Source organism: Haliaeetus albicilla, chromosome 21, assembly GCF_947461875.1.
Source record: "Haliaeetus albicilla chromosome 21, bHalAlb1.1, whole genome shotgun sequence".
NCBI lineage: Eukaryota > Metazoa > Chordata > Aves > Accipitriformes > Accipitridae > Haliaeetus > Haliaeetus albicilla.
Window position 1 is genome coordinate 24,438,616 of NC_091503.1, and position 18,813 is coordinate 24,457,428.

An 18,813-nucleotide genomic window follows, 5' to 3' on the forward strand; every position below is an offset into this window, starting at 1 on the left:
GTACCAGCAATCATCTTATTTTGACCCTACATACAGACAATATGTTAATACAATGATTACACCATGTATGTTCATAATGGTATTGGCAATATGAATCAATATCTGCTGCAGGGCAGTTTGATTTATTCGGGGACATGAATAAATTAAACTCCCTCAAGACCTAGGAAAATGTCATAAAAATTACTTTTGGCGATAATGATGCACAATTAATTGTAAAATACTTGTTTAATTTATTTAGCTTTATCAGGTCAAATCAATAAGTGTTCTGCACTGGCCAGCCTTGTTTTTCATTAAGACATGCTGTTCCATGGCTATTTTTAATGTGTAGATATTTTTCTGATAAGAAGTACGTTCAGTGGAAAAAGAAAATGTAGCTCTGTTACATGCCTCAAAAATAGTTTTAATTTATTTTAAAGCTTCAGCCTAAGAGAGATTTCCATTAAGCTAGGAGAGGAAATCTGATTGGCTCACTAATAGCGTACCACTTCATTTGGGGGGCTTGAAGTATAATTGCTTTTTATTCTGTTTGTGGCTTCTCCAAAATAATCTAAGTCTAAAGAAACACCAAAAGTACACATATCCCCAGTTAGCATATAATATAAAACGTGTACATATGGTTGAATATTTGCATAACTATTCTGTGGTTTGGTCCATTCAGTGTGGTAATATGGCACGGGAAGGACTGCGTACGCTGGTGGTTGCGAAAAAATCACTGACTGAAGAACAGTATCAAGATTTTGAGGTATGAATGGACAGAGTGATCTTGTACTTCACCATATTTAGTTACTTCAAGGGGAACATTCCTCTTTTTTATTCTGTTAAGGTGGCAAAAAAGATGATTCATATTTAAGAGTATCGATAGTTGAGGTATGGCACACAATCTGTTAGAGATTTTGTCATTTGTTAGTGGTTGTTCTGCAGTCATACAGAGGATACAGTTTTGATTTATTATGTGACTGGACGGTGTTTTCCCAGAAGCTAGTGCAATGTTAATTGTGCAGCTTCAGCGTGACCTGAAAAATCTACTTGTTCTGAAAGGTAAGGGCAGTTCCTGCTTAGATGCTGCAATGCCCAATTCTTAATAGTTCTTCAGAAGGCATTCTCTTGAGGTGGTTTGTCAGGAAAAAATGTATAACAGTGAATGTAAAGTAAAATTTTCTCTTAATCCTGTTCTTCATTAAAGATATTTAAAGACAAAGACTTAACCTAATGAATCCATATTATAACTGATCGGTAGACTGAATGTATACTTCGAGTCGTAACGAATTCTAAGTGGTTTTGTGTTTGTGCAGAGTCGATATAACCAAGCAAAGTTAAGCATACATGATAGAAACCTGAAGGTTGCTGCTGTTGTAGAGAGTTTGGAGCGAGAAATGGAATTGCTGTGTCTCACCGGAGTAGAAGATCAGCTGCAAGCAGATGTTAGACCAACTCTAGAGATGCTAAGAAATGCTGGAATAAAGGTACTAAATGCATACTGCTGACATAACAGGTTATCATTTACCAACTGTTTTTTTAACAAGACATGGATTATATTTGTCTATATTCAGGTTCATTCAAAGTAAGAAATCTGCCAAGTCCTAAGCACGTTCTGGGCATGAGCTAGCAGAAACGAACAAGACATTGTGTGCAAAGTTCCCTTCTCCACCACAGGTTTCATTGATCTTAAGCTTACTTCTGTAGGAAAACTACCAATGGATAAATGTATATGACTCCCAGTCACCGTCTACAGTAAACTGTCCTAGCTGACACTAAATTTTGGTGCAAGATTCATATGTTAACAAAGTTTTCAGGCCTGGCACTCAGGAAAAGTCTCCACAGAGATCAAAAGGTGAATAGTTTGAACTAGAATTCAGAACTGCCATTGGAGTTTGTTCAAGTCATGTTAAAGAGAGTGTCAAAAGCTTCACACACCGGCATGTGCTGTGTTTTGTTCATAGGTAGGCAATGCTACACAGCTATCAGTTGCACATTTAGAAGTAATTGCACATTTAGAAGTAATTGCACATTTGTCTGAGAGAGAGTTTGAAGTAAAGATACAAGCAGTATCTGAGGGGAGTGGGCAAGATCATTTTGCTTGAAGCAGTGTCAAACCGCATGGAAAAGGTGACTTTGCACTGGTTAAACTGAATCAGGTATAATGGGTTTTTTAGCCTGAGAAGGCAGGTAAGTAATTTTGCTTTGCAGCAAGCATGGGAAATCTCCCATTACATGAGAGAGGAGCGGGAATGCATGGAGCTCTGCCTTGGGACAAATGATGAGCCAGTTGAGAATTTATGGGTTAGAATTAGCGAGCAGACCAATGTGGACAACGTTATGGTGACTGTCTGCTACAGACTGCCTGATCAAGGAGTAGTAGGAGAGGTCTCCTTCAGACAACTGGAAGAAGCCTCACATTTGCATGTGCTGGTCCTTGTGCTGGACTTTAACCACCCCAAGATCTGCTGGAAGGGCAACACAGGAGGGTACAAGCAAACCAGGAGAATTTTGGGAGTGCAATGATGATAATTTCCTGACACAGGTGATTGAGAAGTGAATGAGGAGAGAAGCTCTACTAGCCCTCATACTAACAGACAAGGAGGAATTGGTCAGGGCTGTGAAAGCTGGTTGAGGGGGTGGCCTTGGCTACCCACAGTAGTTACAAGAGAGTGAAGTTCAGCCGGCTCAGGAGGATCTTGTTAATGTCTACAAATACCTTAGGGGAGGGTGCAAAGAGGACAGAGCCAGGCTCTTTTCGGTGGTGCACAAAGTGCGAGACAATAGATGCAAACTGAAATAAAGGAAGTTTCACTTGAATAGAAGAAGAAAATGTTCCACTGTGAGTGTGTTCAAACACTGGAGCAGGTCTCCCAGAGAGTTAGTGGAGTCTCCATCCCTGGAGATGCTCAAAACTGTGGTCCTGAGCAGCCTGCTGTAGTTGACCCTTCTTTGAGCAGCAGAGTTGGACTAGATAATCTCCAGAGGCCCCTTCCCATGTCTGCTTTTTTGTTACTCTGTTTTTAATTAATCCCTGTTCTGCAAAGGCTTTCAGGTGAATTAACTGGTAATGCAGTGGTGTGCACAATTAGAAAAATATATGTACGGATTAAAGCCTGTGAGTAGTGCAAAGTACTTGTATATTAGTACTTCATGTACAGTGTTTTCTCATTTGCTGTTGATATTTCTTCTATATGTGGTCAATTCTGACTTAGGTATATCCTGCTATAAATAGGTATAGAACAGTGTGACAATTTTTAGGGTTGGGGTTTTTTTTAAATTATTAGTGCTAGGATTTCAGAGCATTGAAATTGTTCTGGCTTTAGTTACTACCTTACTTATAGTAGGCTGGAAACACAAGAGTAGCGGTAGATAGGTCATAAAATTATAGATTATTTGGTTACTGATGAGAAGGAGTCTTTTTTTCTATTCATTGACCCGCATGGACACTAATGAAAAGGATCTTACCCGAGATATACAGGAAAAGAGGGAGATAGAGGCTTACAGTTTAATAAAGTTGCAACTGTTAACTTAGTAACTACCCAGTAATCACTCCTGCAGCTTAAGTCATTCTTCCTGTGTTGTCTGTTCTGTTTGGTCTGGGGCTAATGGTATTTCATCCAGATGTCCTTCAACTTTCTTCGTGTTAAGGGGCTGAGGGAAAGCGAGCTGTCTCACTTTCAGAACAGATGGATCCTCAACCTTATTCCTTAAACTTTAATGCCTTCGTCCCAGTTCTGTGTGGTCAGTGGGCAGGATCTCTGTGGAGCGTTGGGGCTGTAGCTCTTCCTCCAGGATATGCCGCCTTGGTGCTTTCTGATAGTCTCACCAGGGTCACAGACTTGTGACTTGTGTCACATCGTTTTGCTGACAAATGTTATCTCTCTCCTAGTTGTCTGCATCCTCACTCTTTTGATCAAGGTAGTATCAGGGCCATAGGGAAAGGCTTTTATGTTTTCCCTGCTGTTCAGTTATGCCAGTGGGTTTCCCCAGAGTTTCCCGTTGTCTTCATGTAGATTGAGACATTGGCCCTTGTGAGAAGGGAAGGGGAGTGGAGCTGCCTGAAGTAAAGACAGTTCTTTTCTGCTTTGTGTGTTATTGCAGTAAAAACTGCTCATTAATTTTAGTGTAAAATGTACATATCGGTATATTTTCTCTGGTAATCTAATCCCAAAAGGTACGAGAAAAAGGTTGGAGAGGGATGCCATTTAGATTTGGAGAACAGACACATAACTGTCCAATGGAGTAAACTTTTACATTATTTTGCAGATATGGATGTTAACAGGAGATAAACTGGAGACAGCAACTTGCATTGCGAAAAGTTCTCACTTAGTGTCTAGGACTCAAGATATTCACATTTTCAGACCTGTAAGTATAGTTCCAACTTTTTTGTTGGTTCATCAAAAGACAGCTAATAACAGTGTTGCTTTATTTGATTAGTAGTTGGCTGCTTGTTGAAAATTGATGGGTTATTGTACTGAGTGTCATAATAATAGTCAAGAGAGTAGTACTTAGGTTGTTACTCAAGGATGTAGAATTACAAAGCACTGCTTCTGTTTAAAGGTGCTTGTTTCTAGATTTGTTGATATGCTACGTTTGTAGCCATGTGTTCGGGTGACCCAGGTTCAACATGCGTTTTACACTCTTCACTTACACCATGGACATAGTAAGGTACCTCTGAGTGATGATGGAGAGGGGTCTATGTGAGGTGCTGAGCCAGGAGGAAAGAGTATCCAGGAATTTAGGCTATCTGAATGTGGTTCTTGCTTCTTCTAGCATTGTCATTAATAGAACCCTTTAGACTCAAGCAGAATTAATCCTGAATTAAACTGTGATGCCAATGTCCTCTGTATTGACATAGTTCAAATCAGTATGAGAAAATTTGGAATTTTTTTTGTATCATGATATATATTTGCATTTTATTAACAGACTGTTTAAGATAATTGTTAGAAAGGTAAACTGAGTATATTTTTCTATACGTTTTGATTATATTTGCAAAGCATCAACTCTGCTGAAGCCAAACAAAAATAGATTTTCCAGCCGTTGATTGATGCTGTGTGATCAGACATAATATGTCTGTGTTTGTTCTAAATGAACCACTTGCACCTACAGAAATAATTATATGAATATAATTTACATGTAAATGTAGTTTCTTCTGAAACATCAGAATGGCAAATTAGGCCCTGCAGACTACTATTTGCAATTAAATTATTAATGCTTCTGATAAAACTTCAGATCAATTTTTGTTGACCTTTCCATGTTGTAACACCACAAATTAAGTCTTCCTGAACAAAATCTATTTAGTTGAGTCAGATTTTTATTTTCATTACCTCGACTGGTAATAAGAGATCAGCATAAAAGTGTGTTAACTTAAAGTACACAAAGTTTTAAATTAGTTAGAAAATAGATTTATACAGAATTGTTTCTGTGGCTGTATTTGTTGCAAAGAAATAACTACTAGATTAACGTAAGAAAATACCAAGCACTCTAACACTTCTATTTTAGTTATAATTGGCTTCCCAAAAATATCATTTTGGTTTTGACACTCCTTTTTTTTTTATTCTTAGAAGTCTCAGCTTCTTCGTTTTGTAATGAAATTAACTGATAGCTTGTTCTAGAGATATTTACAAATTAAAGAAAACAAAACCTCTATTAGGTGAAAGGTAGAACAGAGAGGGCAATTACTGCTCATCAGCGTGCACCAAGTGCTGACATCTCTTAATCTCCGTAATGCAGAAAGATTATAGCGGGCCAATGCAATCCAGGGTTCCTAAGAGTTGGCAGACAAGGAGCTTTCTCTTTACGTAATTAAGGGAAAGGAGGAAAAAAAATTCTGAATTGGGGCATGTGTATGAGTTTCTCTGTTTACAGGTGCTTTTTAATATAACTCAAATTTTATGTGTAGTAGAGCCCATCTGGAGGGACAAAGGTCTTTGGGACTGTATCTGATTCTGCATAGTAGTGGGCCAAAGACAAAACTTCATGTTCAGTGTAATTAAGACTCATATATTTTAAAAGTTATTTAATCAAAGTGCTGACAGAGCCAAAATTAGAAGTGTAATCAGAGCTTGTGTTTTATTCTGTGCTTGGAACTTTGTCTTGCATGATAGCTCTAAAATACATTGATCCTTTATTGGAAAAAAAAAAAAAAAAACAAAACTGCCAATCTCTTCCAAATGTGGTTATAATTTAATTTTTTTGTGTTCTGTGTTCTAGCTCCAAATGTTCCAAAATCCATTTGGTAACCTTTGACCATTTTTGCATTTCACAGCTGGGCCTTTCTGAAACAAGAATTATGTAAATTAAAAAAAATCTATCATGTCGTTATTTTGTTATGCTACTTGATCCTCCTTGCATACTCATGCAAAATCCAAAAGGATGAGCACTAGTGAGCATTTTTATGTGCCTTTTGAGATCTGTGTCTACTTACCCAAACTGAAGGAACTATTAATATGAACATCTTGCATTATTCTAAGAACATATTTTACTAGTTAATAAATAAAAGTTTTGGGGTTTGCTTGGGTTTTTGTCCTTCCCCCCCCCCCTGCCCCAGGCCTGCCAAGATGGAAAGACTCAAGTCAGCTTGAACTTAAGATGTTTTAATGTCATTAATTCATTAATTTTTTAGCCCTGGTCTACTTTGGTGAGGAACCAGTTAAGCTGACTACGTAGATTTTTCCTTGTTTGAGGATTACTTTTTCACTCCATAAGATTCAAGGCTTGTAGTCACATCCCATGGGTATTGGGCTTGCACTGGGTTAAAACACTTGTTGAAGAACCAAGGCCTTCGGGGTATGAGTTCTCAAAACCTGATTTATTTAGGCAGGATTGGGTATTTTTTAAGTATATAACAAAATCTTTTAAGTGAGTGGTTTTTATTGAAGGTTACAACTCGAGGAGAGGCTCACCTAGAACTAAATGCCTTTAGGAGGAAGCATGATTGTGCCTTGGTGATATCTGGGGACTCACTTGAGGTAAGAACATGGGGTTTTGTCAAATTACATTTATCTATATGCTTATGTTCAAAAAGTAAAGTATCGGTGTCTTTATGCTCTTAAACTTTTTTCCAATGTTTGCCCGTACTTTAAGTTGTCCGTAGAGATACTTTTGTTTTTCACTGAGTGCTAGTTAGAGGGTATATGTTCTAGATGGGCAAATGTTACTGGTTCTGTGGTCTCCTGTGTGGTAGCAGAATGGAATTTGTATGCAGCATGCTTTAGTATTGTCTCTTCTCTTAACCTGAAAGTGTGTTGGCTCTCTAAAGGAAAGAGAATGTCAGTTTAAAATAATAAAACCACAGTCAGGAGAATGTGGCTTTTTTTTCTCCCACATGGGTGTCGTGCAAGCAAAACTTCGTAAAAGAATTCTTTATACTGTGTTTGTGTTATACTACCTGTAGTAGTATTTAATCATACGTAAATGAACGCGAGTGTATGTTTTTTCCTTAGGTTTGTCTGAAGTATTATGAGCATGAATTTGTAGAGCTGGCTTGTCAGTGTCCTGCTGTAGTGTGCTGCCGATGTTCTCCCACCCAAAAAGCTCATATTGTGAAACTGTTACAGCACCACACTGGAAAACGCACGTGTGCAATAGGTAACTGTTGGCATGGTCTTCATTTGCAGTAGCTAAGATCTGTAATAAATTGAAGCAGTAGGTGGCACCATTGAGAAACAGTTAAAACCGGAGACTTTATCAACAGCCAGGTATTATGTAGCTGTAGCAGAAAATGCCATTGCATGAGAAAGGTGTGGTTATCTTCTTTATTCCACAGAAAAGAAGTCTTGACTGCTGAAGTAGTTAATCATAATCCATAGATTAATTATAGGAATTTAAAGGTATATAAGAGGTTTCTAAAATACTGTAAGGCCAGGAGAGTAAAACCTCTGAAGAGCTGAATATTGCAGTGACATTTTCCAGGTGATGGAGGAAATGATGTCAGCATGATCCAAGCAGCAGACTGTGGAATTGGAATTGAAGGCAAGGTAATGTTAACAGTTTCATTGTCAAAGATGTGCCACATAGTAGTATAGTAACATGGGATTAGAAGCTTTATTCTTAAACAGTAGTGAATTGATCATTTCTAAAGTATGCTGTAAGATGATAAAAATGCTTAGTCTTTGAACTAATATTTTCTTTGCTTCCATGTCCTCTGCTTTATCTTTTTAAATACAAAAAGCAAGAAAAGCAGAAAAAACTATAGTTATTGCTGCGTAGCATTTACTGGAAAGAAGCAGGATAGGCGATTAAACTTACTTGTTACAGCCACTGCATCTTAGAATATGCACAAAAAAGAGTCCTTTGTGTCTCGTTGCAGGGTTGATGTCTGAAGCAGGAACAAACTTGACTTTTAAAATTAATTATCACTTAGAATTTTGAAAGTTGAAACACATCTTTTACACTGGGTTTCATATTTGGAATATTTTTGTTTTGTCCTAGGAGGGAAAACAAGCTTCCCTAGCAGCTGACTTTTCTATCACACAGTTTAAACACATAGGTAGGCTGCTGATGGTACATGGTCGAAACAGTTACAAAAGATCAGCAGCACTAGGTCAATTTGTCATGCACCGGGGCCTTATTATTTCAACTATGCAGGTATTTAAAACTTTGTTTTCTGAATAGTTAAAAACACTATGTCTGTCTTTGAGATGTCACAAAATATTAATCAACCAGTGTTGTTACTTTTTTCTTTATTGTAATGTTTTGTATATAGAATTATATTAAATATATGTAATTATCTGCTTTTTGTAGGCTGTATTTTCATCAGTCTTCTATTTTGCATCTGTTCCCTTGTACCAAGGATTCCTAATGGTAGGGTAAGTCAAAATCAACACTTAAGATACCTGGTAATAAATATAGCAAACTAACTTGTTAATTAGCATCATGTAGTTGGTGTCTGCCACATTTTTGATACATTTATCATTGGTACACTACCAAAACCTGGAATGAGTCTACGACGAAAAGTCAAACTAGGTTGAATACATACTGTATGAGGGGCGAAGCCTCGTTATCAACTCTCTGAAGAGAGGGATCTGCATAGCCTTAGAAGATGATACCGTATAACCTTTTTCACATATGGGGTGCAAACAATAGAGGAAGTCTCCCAGACCAGTTTCAGCTGTTACACAGATTGCCATACAAGCCTCAGTGAGAATCACAGATTTTTCTGTTAAAAATAGAGCTGAAGCTACTGACTACGAAATATCCTCTGAGAGTGCACTACCCGAGTCTGCCACACAGATCTCCGTTCAGGTCAACATATGCAGGATTAGGAGCACCCTGGTCTTGTTGCAGAAGCTGCTTTAATAACATGGTTGCCCAAGTCATACAGCTGAGGGGCGTGAATATATTTGTGTTCGTCCCTGCTCTCTGCTCCTTCTGTCCTAAGAGCTTCTTTTTATACTCCTTGTAAACAATAACAACCTAAATCAATAGTAACTTAAATCATAGTCAAATCAAAGTCTGCTTACACCAGACTCTGCAGAGGCAAGCAGTAGACCTCTCCAAAATGTCTGTAAATACTTGTGCCAAGTTCTAGTGAAGTACATACTAAAGTATACATCTGGCATGTGCATACTGAAATCCAAAGCCCCTTACAGAGCTGTTAGGACTCTTGTTCATCCGCCTACCTATACCATGATGTCCACAATATAGTGCTTTTTTTTTTCTTCAGTTTTCATGCCATTGTCTGTGGATGAATTTAAATGTCAGGTCTTTGAACTGGTTGTCCAAAGTGCAAGTGCACAGGGAGTATGGTAACAGGCGATACGCTTGGGTGATATATATAGAAGAAAGAAATGTATTTACTGGTTTTGAACGTATAAAAGCTCTGTAACTTCTCATGACTGGCAGCTCTCAGAAGCAGAAGAGCAGGTTGCGTGCATAAAGCTGTATTAGTAAGCTACCTCAGTGCTGGGTAGAAGAACCAGTTTAATTCCACTTACGTGAAAAAGACTTGAACTCAGTAGATAGTTTAAAATCCTATCATACAAAACTGTCAATTTATGTGCTTTCCTTTCACATAGGTATGCAACTATATATACTATGTTTCCAGTCTTCTCTCTAGTATTGGATCAGGATGTGAAGCCAGAAATGGCATTGCTATATCCAGAACTTTATAAGGATCTCACAAAGGTAGGAATGTCCTCAGTGCTCAGATAAGAACAAATGCTGAAATCGCCAGTGTACAAAACTGGGAATTCTTGCAATCATTTTCTTAAGATATTCCATGCAAGACAGATGCACAACTAATATAATGCAGACTTTTGTACTATGAAAATAATCCACAGTACCAAATCTTCCATTGAGTTTTATTAATACATTTGTTAAGTCACCATTTGGACTGAAATAATTCAAACATGAAGGTATGTTAATGTAAAACTTGCTTTCAGTCTGGTCCCAGGATCTCTGGTCTGGAGTTATTTATGCTTACTTTTTCACAGCTCCTTTTTCCTTTTTAACTGGTAGATTAATGTATAGATATTTATTTTTTTCGCCTAACCCCCAGATATTACTACTGACCTCTCCAAAAGCTGACTTTCTTTAAATAACAGATACTGATAACTGATATATCTTAACCAAATCATACTGCTTTCTGTGTGTTTGCACATACCTGCAAACAATGAAAGTATGTAATTTCTTTACCTGCAAAAGTGAAACAAATCTCAAGAACTTCTGCTCCTTCTTAAACCGTCAGCTAGAAAAGTTAGGATCCAAGGCAGAAGCAGATGGTCTTTTTAGGGATAGTAGATACTTTGAAGTTGTGTCTAAAAGTTCAAAAGCAGACTGTAGTCGAAGAGGATCCAAACTTTTCAGAGCCTTTGACTTTTTAATTGTACTAAATTAGCTATTAGCTATGTTAGTCTGGGAGAATTTTTTCTCATCTCTTGGAGATCTTGATTCTCTCTTTCTCCTCTTCAGAATCTTTAGTTTCTTTGTGAGATTTCAGCCTATGATTAATCTCAAAAAAAGCATGGTCTTACACCTGCTAAAGGAAGTTGTAAGCTTGCAAGTGGAAACCTGTTGAGGGAACTTGGAAGCATCTTATTTCCCAAGCTAGAAGTTAACCTGTACTCAGAAACTGCCCAGAATGGGTAGATGAATACAGGCTAAGTTTTTTGTTTAGGCTTAAATGACAGTTCTTGGCCGTGCTGAATCATTGGCTTTCCCAGTTTATGTTGCACCTCTATGAGTATTAAATAAGTAGAACCCAAATAATTCTCTTCAGAATTAAAACCAAAGGGAATGTGGAAAAACTGGAGAGTACAGTTCAGTGCATTGTGTGGGGCAGATGATGATCAGTGAATGATTATGGATGAGTAGTACAAAAAGTTATTTATGTGCTACATTTGACTTCACTATTACAAGGTGATCTTATTGTGAGTGTCTATTAACACAATTTATGATCATGATGCCTTAGTCATGACACTGAGTCCTACGTATTTCTGCACATCATTTTTCAAATTATGGACTCTAAATGCAAATCTTCACCAATGCTATTCAGCTAGTGTTATTCAAACACATGTTGACGTGGACTATAATTGTATTCTTAGGAATTGGTTTCTTTTCCGGGATACGCTAGTGACAAAAATGCTTTTTAGACTTTTAAAAGAATAAGATATATTGCACAAGTCATTGACAGGCTCTTGCTCCGGTGCAAGAAGAAGAGAAAATTAGCAAGGTTCAGAGAGACAGGTGTGGCCACGTACCCCGGAGGACGCACTGATTCAGTATTACTGTTACTGCGGTTCCTATGGAGTTAGAGCTAGAAAAGCTGATGAACATTTGAAAGGAAGTACAAGCAGGAGGGCTCCCAGCTTTCATCTGAAAATGATTCACAGCCTGTTGTGCAGCATTCCCTAGAGGCTCAGGAGTGACTTTACCCCTTCTTGTTCCATAAAGGTGAACTAAAACTCAAGCTCATTCTTATTTCCCAAATCTCACTAATTGGGGAGCTATGGTCGAAGGTGGAAGCAGTGTGCAGTACTCAAATGAAGATGAGTAGGCACTCATAGGAGAAAAAAAAAAATTAATGTTTCTTGGTGCTTGTACAAGATTTTTTTTCCCCATATGTTCAAGTTTGTCACCAACATTCTAGGCTATATACAGAATTACAAAAATGTCTTTAACACCTTGCCATGAACTCTCTCTATCCAAAAATATGTTTTAGCCTTTACTGAAGTAATAGAAAGAGTTAACTCATCACTTTCTACAGCAATGAAGCACATTTCTTTACAAAGTGCTGATTCTTGCCTGTTTAGAGCGATCACTTCTTTTGTGGCAAAATGGCTGCTTTGTTTGCCATTTTATCCTTTGCAGTTCTAACATATTTCATCAGTGCCCTCACAGAATGCAGAAGTGATATGCACATGTACAGCATTTATTCTTTGATTTATGCGTATGTTTCAATCTATAACATTCACAATCACAAGAAGATTTCAAATGTATTTGGTAATAGTTACTTGCTGAAAACTTACAGTAGTCATATGTTTATTCTGTAAATGCAAATAGACAGTTTATCCAACATTTAGAAGTGACTAGTAACTACAGTTTTGCTTGAGGTTTAGGTCAGTAGGTACACAATGCTATTTTTTTTGAAGACTACAATTTACAAAACAGACAAATATCTGTCTAGTGATTAACTATTAAAAATACATGAACTGAGTAGATTTTTTTTTTTAAAGTTGTGTTTAACTGTCCTCTTACTTGTTTCCCCTAGGGAAGATCTTTGTCATTTAAGACCTTCCTCATCTGGGTTTTAATCAGTATTTACCAAGGTAGGAGAGTCCTAATTTTACTGAACTGAGAATTTTTTGTCTGCTATTAGCAATATTGTTTTTCAGCTGCAGGTTGAATTCCCAAAGCTTAACATTTCATCAGCAGTTACATATATTGCTTTCTGTTTATCTCGTAAATCGATATTCCTGTAGTGTGCCAGGCCTCTTCAAAACACGGCGTGGATTGGTATTTTTATTGATGCGTATCACCTAAAAAAGGACATGTTTCTAACTGAATGCTAATCCAGAAAAATTTTAATGAGTGCTTATCACATTGCTTATATTTACACAGTAGTTTTCTTTCATGGAATGACAGAAGCACTGTTGAAGAAATCTGAATTATGTAATCAGTTAAAAGTAATTACACTTTCAACAATGTCTCATTTATTGGAGGCACTTGACAAAATGAGGTTAATTAACGGTTCATCATATATTGCACTAAAAGGTGTTTAATTTTCTAATAGTTTTATTTCTTTACAGCTTTACTTTGGTTGTTTTATTTCACATGCACAAAGTACAGTAAATATCACTTCTGTTCTTTTAGAAAGATTAATGTTGTTATAAAAAAAAATTACTGGGCAAGTTTTCGTAATAAGCAATCAAATGTTCAGTGTGCAGTGGTAAAAACTGGTACACTAGAATTTCATCGCACAGTGTATTTGTTAACTTTGTGTGCCTTTCCTAGGTGGTATTCTGATGTATGGAGCCCTGCTGCTTTTTGAATCTGAATTTGTACATGTCGTTGCCATTTCCTTCACTGCCCTAATCTTGACTGAGCTCTTGATGGTTGCACTGACCATACGAACATGGCACTGGTTAATGGTGGTGGCTGAATTCCTCAGTCTTGGCTGCTATGTGGCCTCTCTTGCATTTCTAAATGAATACTTTGGTGAGTAATAGTAAAAGTATTTTAGCAAAGAACTGTGCTTTTTAATATTTTTTGTCTACTTTTTTTTTTATTAAGAATAGGTGATGTTATGCTTTGTGAAATACAGCTCTCTCCATAAGAAATATGAGTGAGTTGAAATTAGGCTTAATTAATGTTGGATTAAAATCTTCTCTTATCCTTGTCTCCTAGAGCCTGACAATCTTTATTCCTGTTAGTATGATTTATCTAGATGATAAACTTTACTCAAACCATGCATGCTGTTTACACCCTTGATCTGATCTTGACAGTCCAAACTGCATACCTTAAATTGGCTTCGAGATTTGCACTATTGAAATGGATATGATTTTTAAAAAATCAGGATCTTTCACTGTGTTGGTGAATTGTTTTTTACGCCAGACCAAGCGGACCTCATTAGATCTAACCCACAAGCTTAAAAGAGCTGAAGTATTGCTACAGAGTGAGACAGAAGGCTATTAGGATAGAGACTTTATATGAGAATCATTGTTTCATAAGTATATTAAGCTTATATTAAGCTTTCTTTGCTTTAAATTGCAGCATGCAATACTGTGTCTTAAGGTTCTGATTGTTTGTAGTTCACAAGATGAAAGAACACATTTTAACTGCAAATCTTAACAGTCAAGGATCTGAGCATCAAAATAATACATATTTCTTTCTATATCAAATTATTCTTCAATAAAAACAGCTATGTCGGTGTGATTTTACAAATGTAACTTTTACAGAAATATATATAACAATTTTGATTATACCTCACAAGGAATAGAATCCAGCTCCTTCCCTCTCTGTTTTCCAGGAGCTGATGAGTAAGGAGTTGCCCTTCTTCAACTGTCATTTCTCATAGCAGAATTAAATGTTACATGGTAGTTTCTAGGAGTCTCATAGTTCTGCTTTTGCTCTCTCATGTCCCAAGTATTCAACACTAGGCTAGTGTATTTACATTATATAATTATTTTTTTAATCAGTAAATGCTTCACTGCCTGTCCCAGGTGTTCTGTTACCTCCCAGATTTCTCAGGAGTCAAATTTTAATGAAGAACGAACCCTGCTGGGCTTGGTACTTGTATTGTACATTATTCCAGGTTTGCCAGAGTACCTTTTTCTTTTCTCTGACGCTGATGCACAGACTCTTTGATAGACATTATTGGCTTGATTCCTGAATCTCCACAGCCAGATTACAAATGAAAGGAACAAGCAAGAACAGATACAGGTATTGGCTCTTTAGTCCAAACTTCCAGGAATTTCATAAAGCAGAACTTGCTGCTTCACCTTTGTAAGTCTTTAGCATTGGTGACAGCCAGTCCTTCCATCATTTTTAGGTGTTGTTCAGGGAGAAGCACCTTTAGGTGGTGTTCACAGATGTGTAAAAGCTACAGGGACTTTGTTGCTTGCAAACGTTTCCGTAGAGGGGAGTGCTTTACTATCTGCATGTATTTGCTGGACAAGTCCAAGCAACTGAGTACATGGCTTCTTGCAGCCTGGGGACTTAACTTCTGTATTTTTCATCATTAAGGGTACTGAAAAGGCTACAATTTCACAGGCTTTTGTAGAGATGTATTTTACTGCGTGTTATTCATCAGTTAATCTGCGAAAATGCATTTCAGTTAGTCTCTCTTCTGCTTAATGCTTTACTCTTACTTAATCTGTCACATTATAACTGGGGGGAGGGAGCCTTTTTATGTGCATGGAACGTAGTATAAACCTAAGTGACGGTTTACAGTTCAAGGTGTAGAACGACTTCCATGTAACAGGGAAAACAATCAAGTCCAATAGCGCTTGATTTCATCAGCAAATAAACTGTTTCTTTCCACGATATTTCCTTACAAGCATAATCTCCTCCCAAAGAAATGGTAACCTAACTATGACAGGGCACTCAAATTAGAAAGACAAAAATATTTGACACTGCTCTACGGCTCTGACTCATGGAGGTAAATAAGTTTTTAGGTTTCTGAGTCAATTGCACACAATGGCCTTATTAGGCATGTCTCTATGATATGTTACATAGGCTTTTAGTATGTCTGAGCAGGCTTAGGCTAAAACTGTATAACAAATTTATACATTGAAATCTAATATACGAAGTATATTTAATGAGTGAAGTTGGAGCAGCAAAGCATTTCTTTACTGCATTTTCTGAAGTGAATTTTCATTCACATTAAAACAGTTCTGACCAAGTTGTTTATACAGTAAATTATACCTTGAAGTCAAATGTAAGAAAACTGCCTACCTATTTACAACCTTAAAACATGACCAAATATGAAATCTCTGTATTTTCAAAATGTTTTGGTTTAATTGCTGTTTAAAATATTCTGAATGTCATGTGAAAGGCAATAATATTCCAGTTAATGCTACTAACATCTTTTTCATTTCCTTTTTGTGTAGCTAACCTGTTTGGGTTTTTTTCTTTTTTCCTATAACTTTCATATTTTCTGTAAATCTATCCTTTCATTTTCATTCTCCCTCTTTGTGAAACAGGTATAGGCAGAGTGTCTTTTGGAGCTTTCTTAGGTAGGTGAAGTTTAACTTTTCTTGACGCTTTTTTTAAGTCTGTAAAAATTCATTAAAGAGTAGTAGATTATTTAATATATGCATTTGTAAATAATGAAAAAAAGGCAAAAAAACCCAGTTCTTCAGATTACCTGGGTTCTGGGATCTTTCCATGATAATTAAGTATGACCTGACCATCATAAATATGGTAAAAAATTTTCAGTAGCAAGTGTAGAGTGTCACCATTCTTGTTAACGTTTGTCACAAAAAAATGGCTTTTCGGTGTGGCTTGTGGTAATATCACTACGTGGTTTTCCCTTTAAATTTTCGGGCTCTAATTTAATCTCTAAGGTTTTAAGAATCATTCAGTCTGGTTGTTGTGACTGTTTCAGAGAAAAGTAATCTGAATATGGAACAAAGGATCCAAAATGGTAGCAGAATTTCTGTTTTTCTGGGAACTTGTACTATAGTGGGTAAAAACCATTCTTACTAGCAGAAAAATAAGCTGGTTTATTCTTATTATGAGAAAGTTTTGCTTTTAAACTGAGAGTCTGTTTCCCCTAGAATGATTTTGTGCTGCAAAACAGTATAAGGACCATAAAGGAACTGTGAAGTTCCTGTCTAAAGAAATTAGTTGGCAAAAACAAAACGTTGAGGTTAACTTTAACTTTATCCTTCTGTTGTTTTGTGGCGCTCTTTTTTTTTTTTTTGCATGCTCTTGAACAATAGCATAAGCAAACAATTAAGAGAGTTTTATTGACTTTGTACTATAGAAGTTCCAGTTTCCATGTTACCAGCTCCCATTACTTATTTTCCCTTTTTGTTTCTGCAGATGTTGCCTTTATCACAACTGTGACCTTCCTGTGGAAAGTGTCAGCAATCACTGTTGTAAGCTGTCTTCCACTTTACATTATCAAGTACTTGAAGCGCAAATTTTCTCCTCCAAGTTACTCCAAGCTTACCTCGTAAAAGTAATTATATTCCTGTGGTTTTTCACTCACACCAGTCTGCAAATTGCACACTCACTGTGCTTTAGTGTCTATGGATTTATGCTGGACTAAAGAAATGTAAAAAAAAAAAAAAAAAAAAAAATCGAAATCAAAAGTGATAGAGTGAATAGAGCACAAAAAGAGGAGGAAACACCTGACAGGTACAATAACACAGAAGTACACTAACAAGACTATCAGAGATAAACTAAATTTTCTTCATGTTGATTTTTTTTTTTTACTTTCAGTTGCTATGATTATAAAATTAAACCGAATTACCTTTGATTTGACAATGCTTCTGAATGGCTTCATTGCTACTGTAAAGGATTTTTTGCTACTGTAAAGGATTTTTTCCTACTGTACTAATCTTCTGCAAGTTGAATTGAAAGTTTTGTTATTTATTACATAACTTCACTTCTTTAATTGTTACATAACTTCCTAATTGAAGTCCTTTCCTTTAATGTTTATATATGGAAAAGTTCATTCGTCCATACTTGCTATAACAAACCTAATACCTGTAAATGCCCGTGTCTGTATTAGCAGCTAACTATTATTCCTCATCAGACATTGAGTGATATGCACTATTTGAATTATGTACAGATGTCTGCATAGCACAGTATTATTTTTAGGAGCTGTTGTCCTATTCTGTACTCTCCATTTCTGGCACCAGTAAATTACAGATCTGTGATGTCGACAGCAGTTCTTTAAATGCACATTATAGCCAGGTTGCACAAAAGCTGTTTAAAAATTAAATGATAAATTCTGTACATAATTCCACTGCACCTATTGATCTGTACAGATAGCAAAGACATGGCTGCTCAGTAAATATGTTTTAAAATTCTTATTCATTTTGTATTTGTAAAACTGCAAATAGTGTCAAAGTACATTTCTATATATGAGAAGTCCAGTAAACCTTGTATTAGCTAATATGTTTAAATTGCCTTGTAATCTGTTTACTTAGGTTACTCAGGTAAAAGAAAATAAGACGAACACATGAACATTATGGTAGGAAAATCTATCATCTTCCAAGCTGTAAACATTATGTTTTTATAACTTAGTTTGGGTGCAAACTTGTTTAAAAAAAAAAAAATCAAAACATTTTTGTTTGTTGTAAACTGTCAGAGTTGGGTATCTTGGCCGAGTTATGACACTTTACAGCGGTGGAAGATTTGTTCCAGAAACTCATATACTCTGATACAATCTGAAGGGTCCAAATCTTGCATACTGTACTGGAAAGTAGGATATATTGGTTTAGTTTTCCATTGTGATATAACTTTGCTTTCTCAAGAAGTACATATAACGAATTTGGCATAGTCTGTTACTCAGTGGAAAGATGAGCATAATTATCCATGCTTTCTTTATTAAATATTTATGTGTGTATTTTTAAAAAACACTTAATATGGATGTCATTTTTATGTTTGACTGTATGCCTTTAGAACATAACTCTTTGTTTAGTCTCTTATAAGTTTGTCTTTATGCCATTATTATATTGGATGAGTAATATTTAAGTGATAAATATAACTACTTCCTGGGAGAGCAGAGGAAACTGCTGCAGAGCTATTTGGACTCCACTCCATTAATTTTTGTTTTGAAAGTTTTTCTTACTAGCTATTTATCTGCGCTTTTTTTAAAATTTTTATTTTTATTTTCATTCCTCATTATGAAAGCAATAAAGCCTAATTTCTACCAAA

At 36.3% G+C, this 18,813-nt stretch overlaps 1 protein-coding gene across 2 annotated transcripts in view; it reads left to right on the top strand.

Annotated features, from left to right (window-relative positions):
* Positions 1 to 18,813, top strand: part of ATP9B (ATPase phospholipid transporting 9B (putative)) — a 169,333-nt gene extending 150,520 nt beyond the window's left edge. The window contains exons 18-30 of one of the 2 annotated variants that reach the window (XM_069809226.1): positions 659 to 742; positions 1,293 to 1,463; positions 4,246 to 4,344; positions 6,861 to 6,950; positions 7,425 to 7,569; positions 7,894 to 7,958; positions 8,413 to 8,568; positions 8,725 to 8,789; positions 9,999 to 10,107; positions 12,692 to 12,749; positions 13,435 to 13,638; positions 16,125 to 16,157; positions 16,969 to 18,813. In XM_069809226.1, coding sequence (XP_069665327.1) covers positions 659 to 742; positions 1,293 to 1,463; positions 4,246 to 4,344; positions 6,861 to 6,950; positions 7,425 to 7,569; positions 7,894 to 7,958; positions 8,413 to 8,568; positions 8,725 to 8,789; positions 9,999 to 10,107; positions 12,692 to 12,749; positions 13,435 to 13,638; positions 16,125 to 16,157; positions 16,969 to 17,105 — 1,416 coding nt within the window. In that variant the 3' untranslated portion in view covers positions 17,106 to 18,813. The remainder of the gene's footprint in view (positions 1 to 658; positions 743 to 1,292; positions 1,464 to 4,245; positions 4,345 to 6,860; positions 6,951 to 7,424; positions 7,570 to 7,893; positions 7,959 to 8,412; positions 8,569 to 8,724; positions 8,790 to 9,998; positions 10,108 to 12,691; positions 12,750 to 13,434; positions 13,639 to 16,124; positions 16,158 to 16,968) is intronic. The other variant, XM_069809227.1, reaches the window with a different exon arrangement.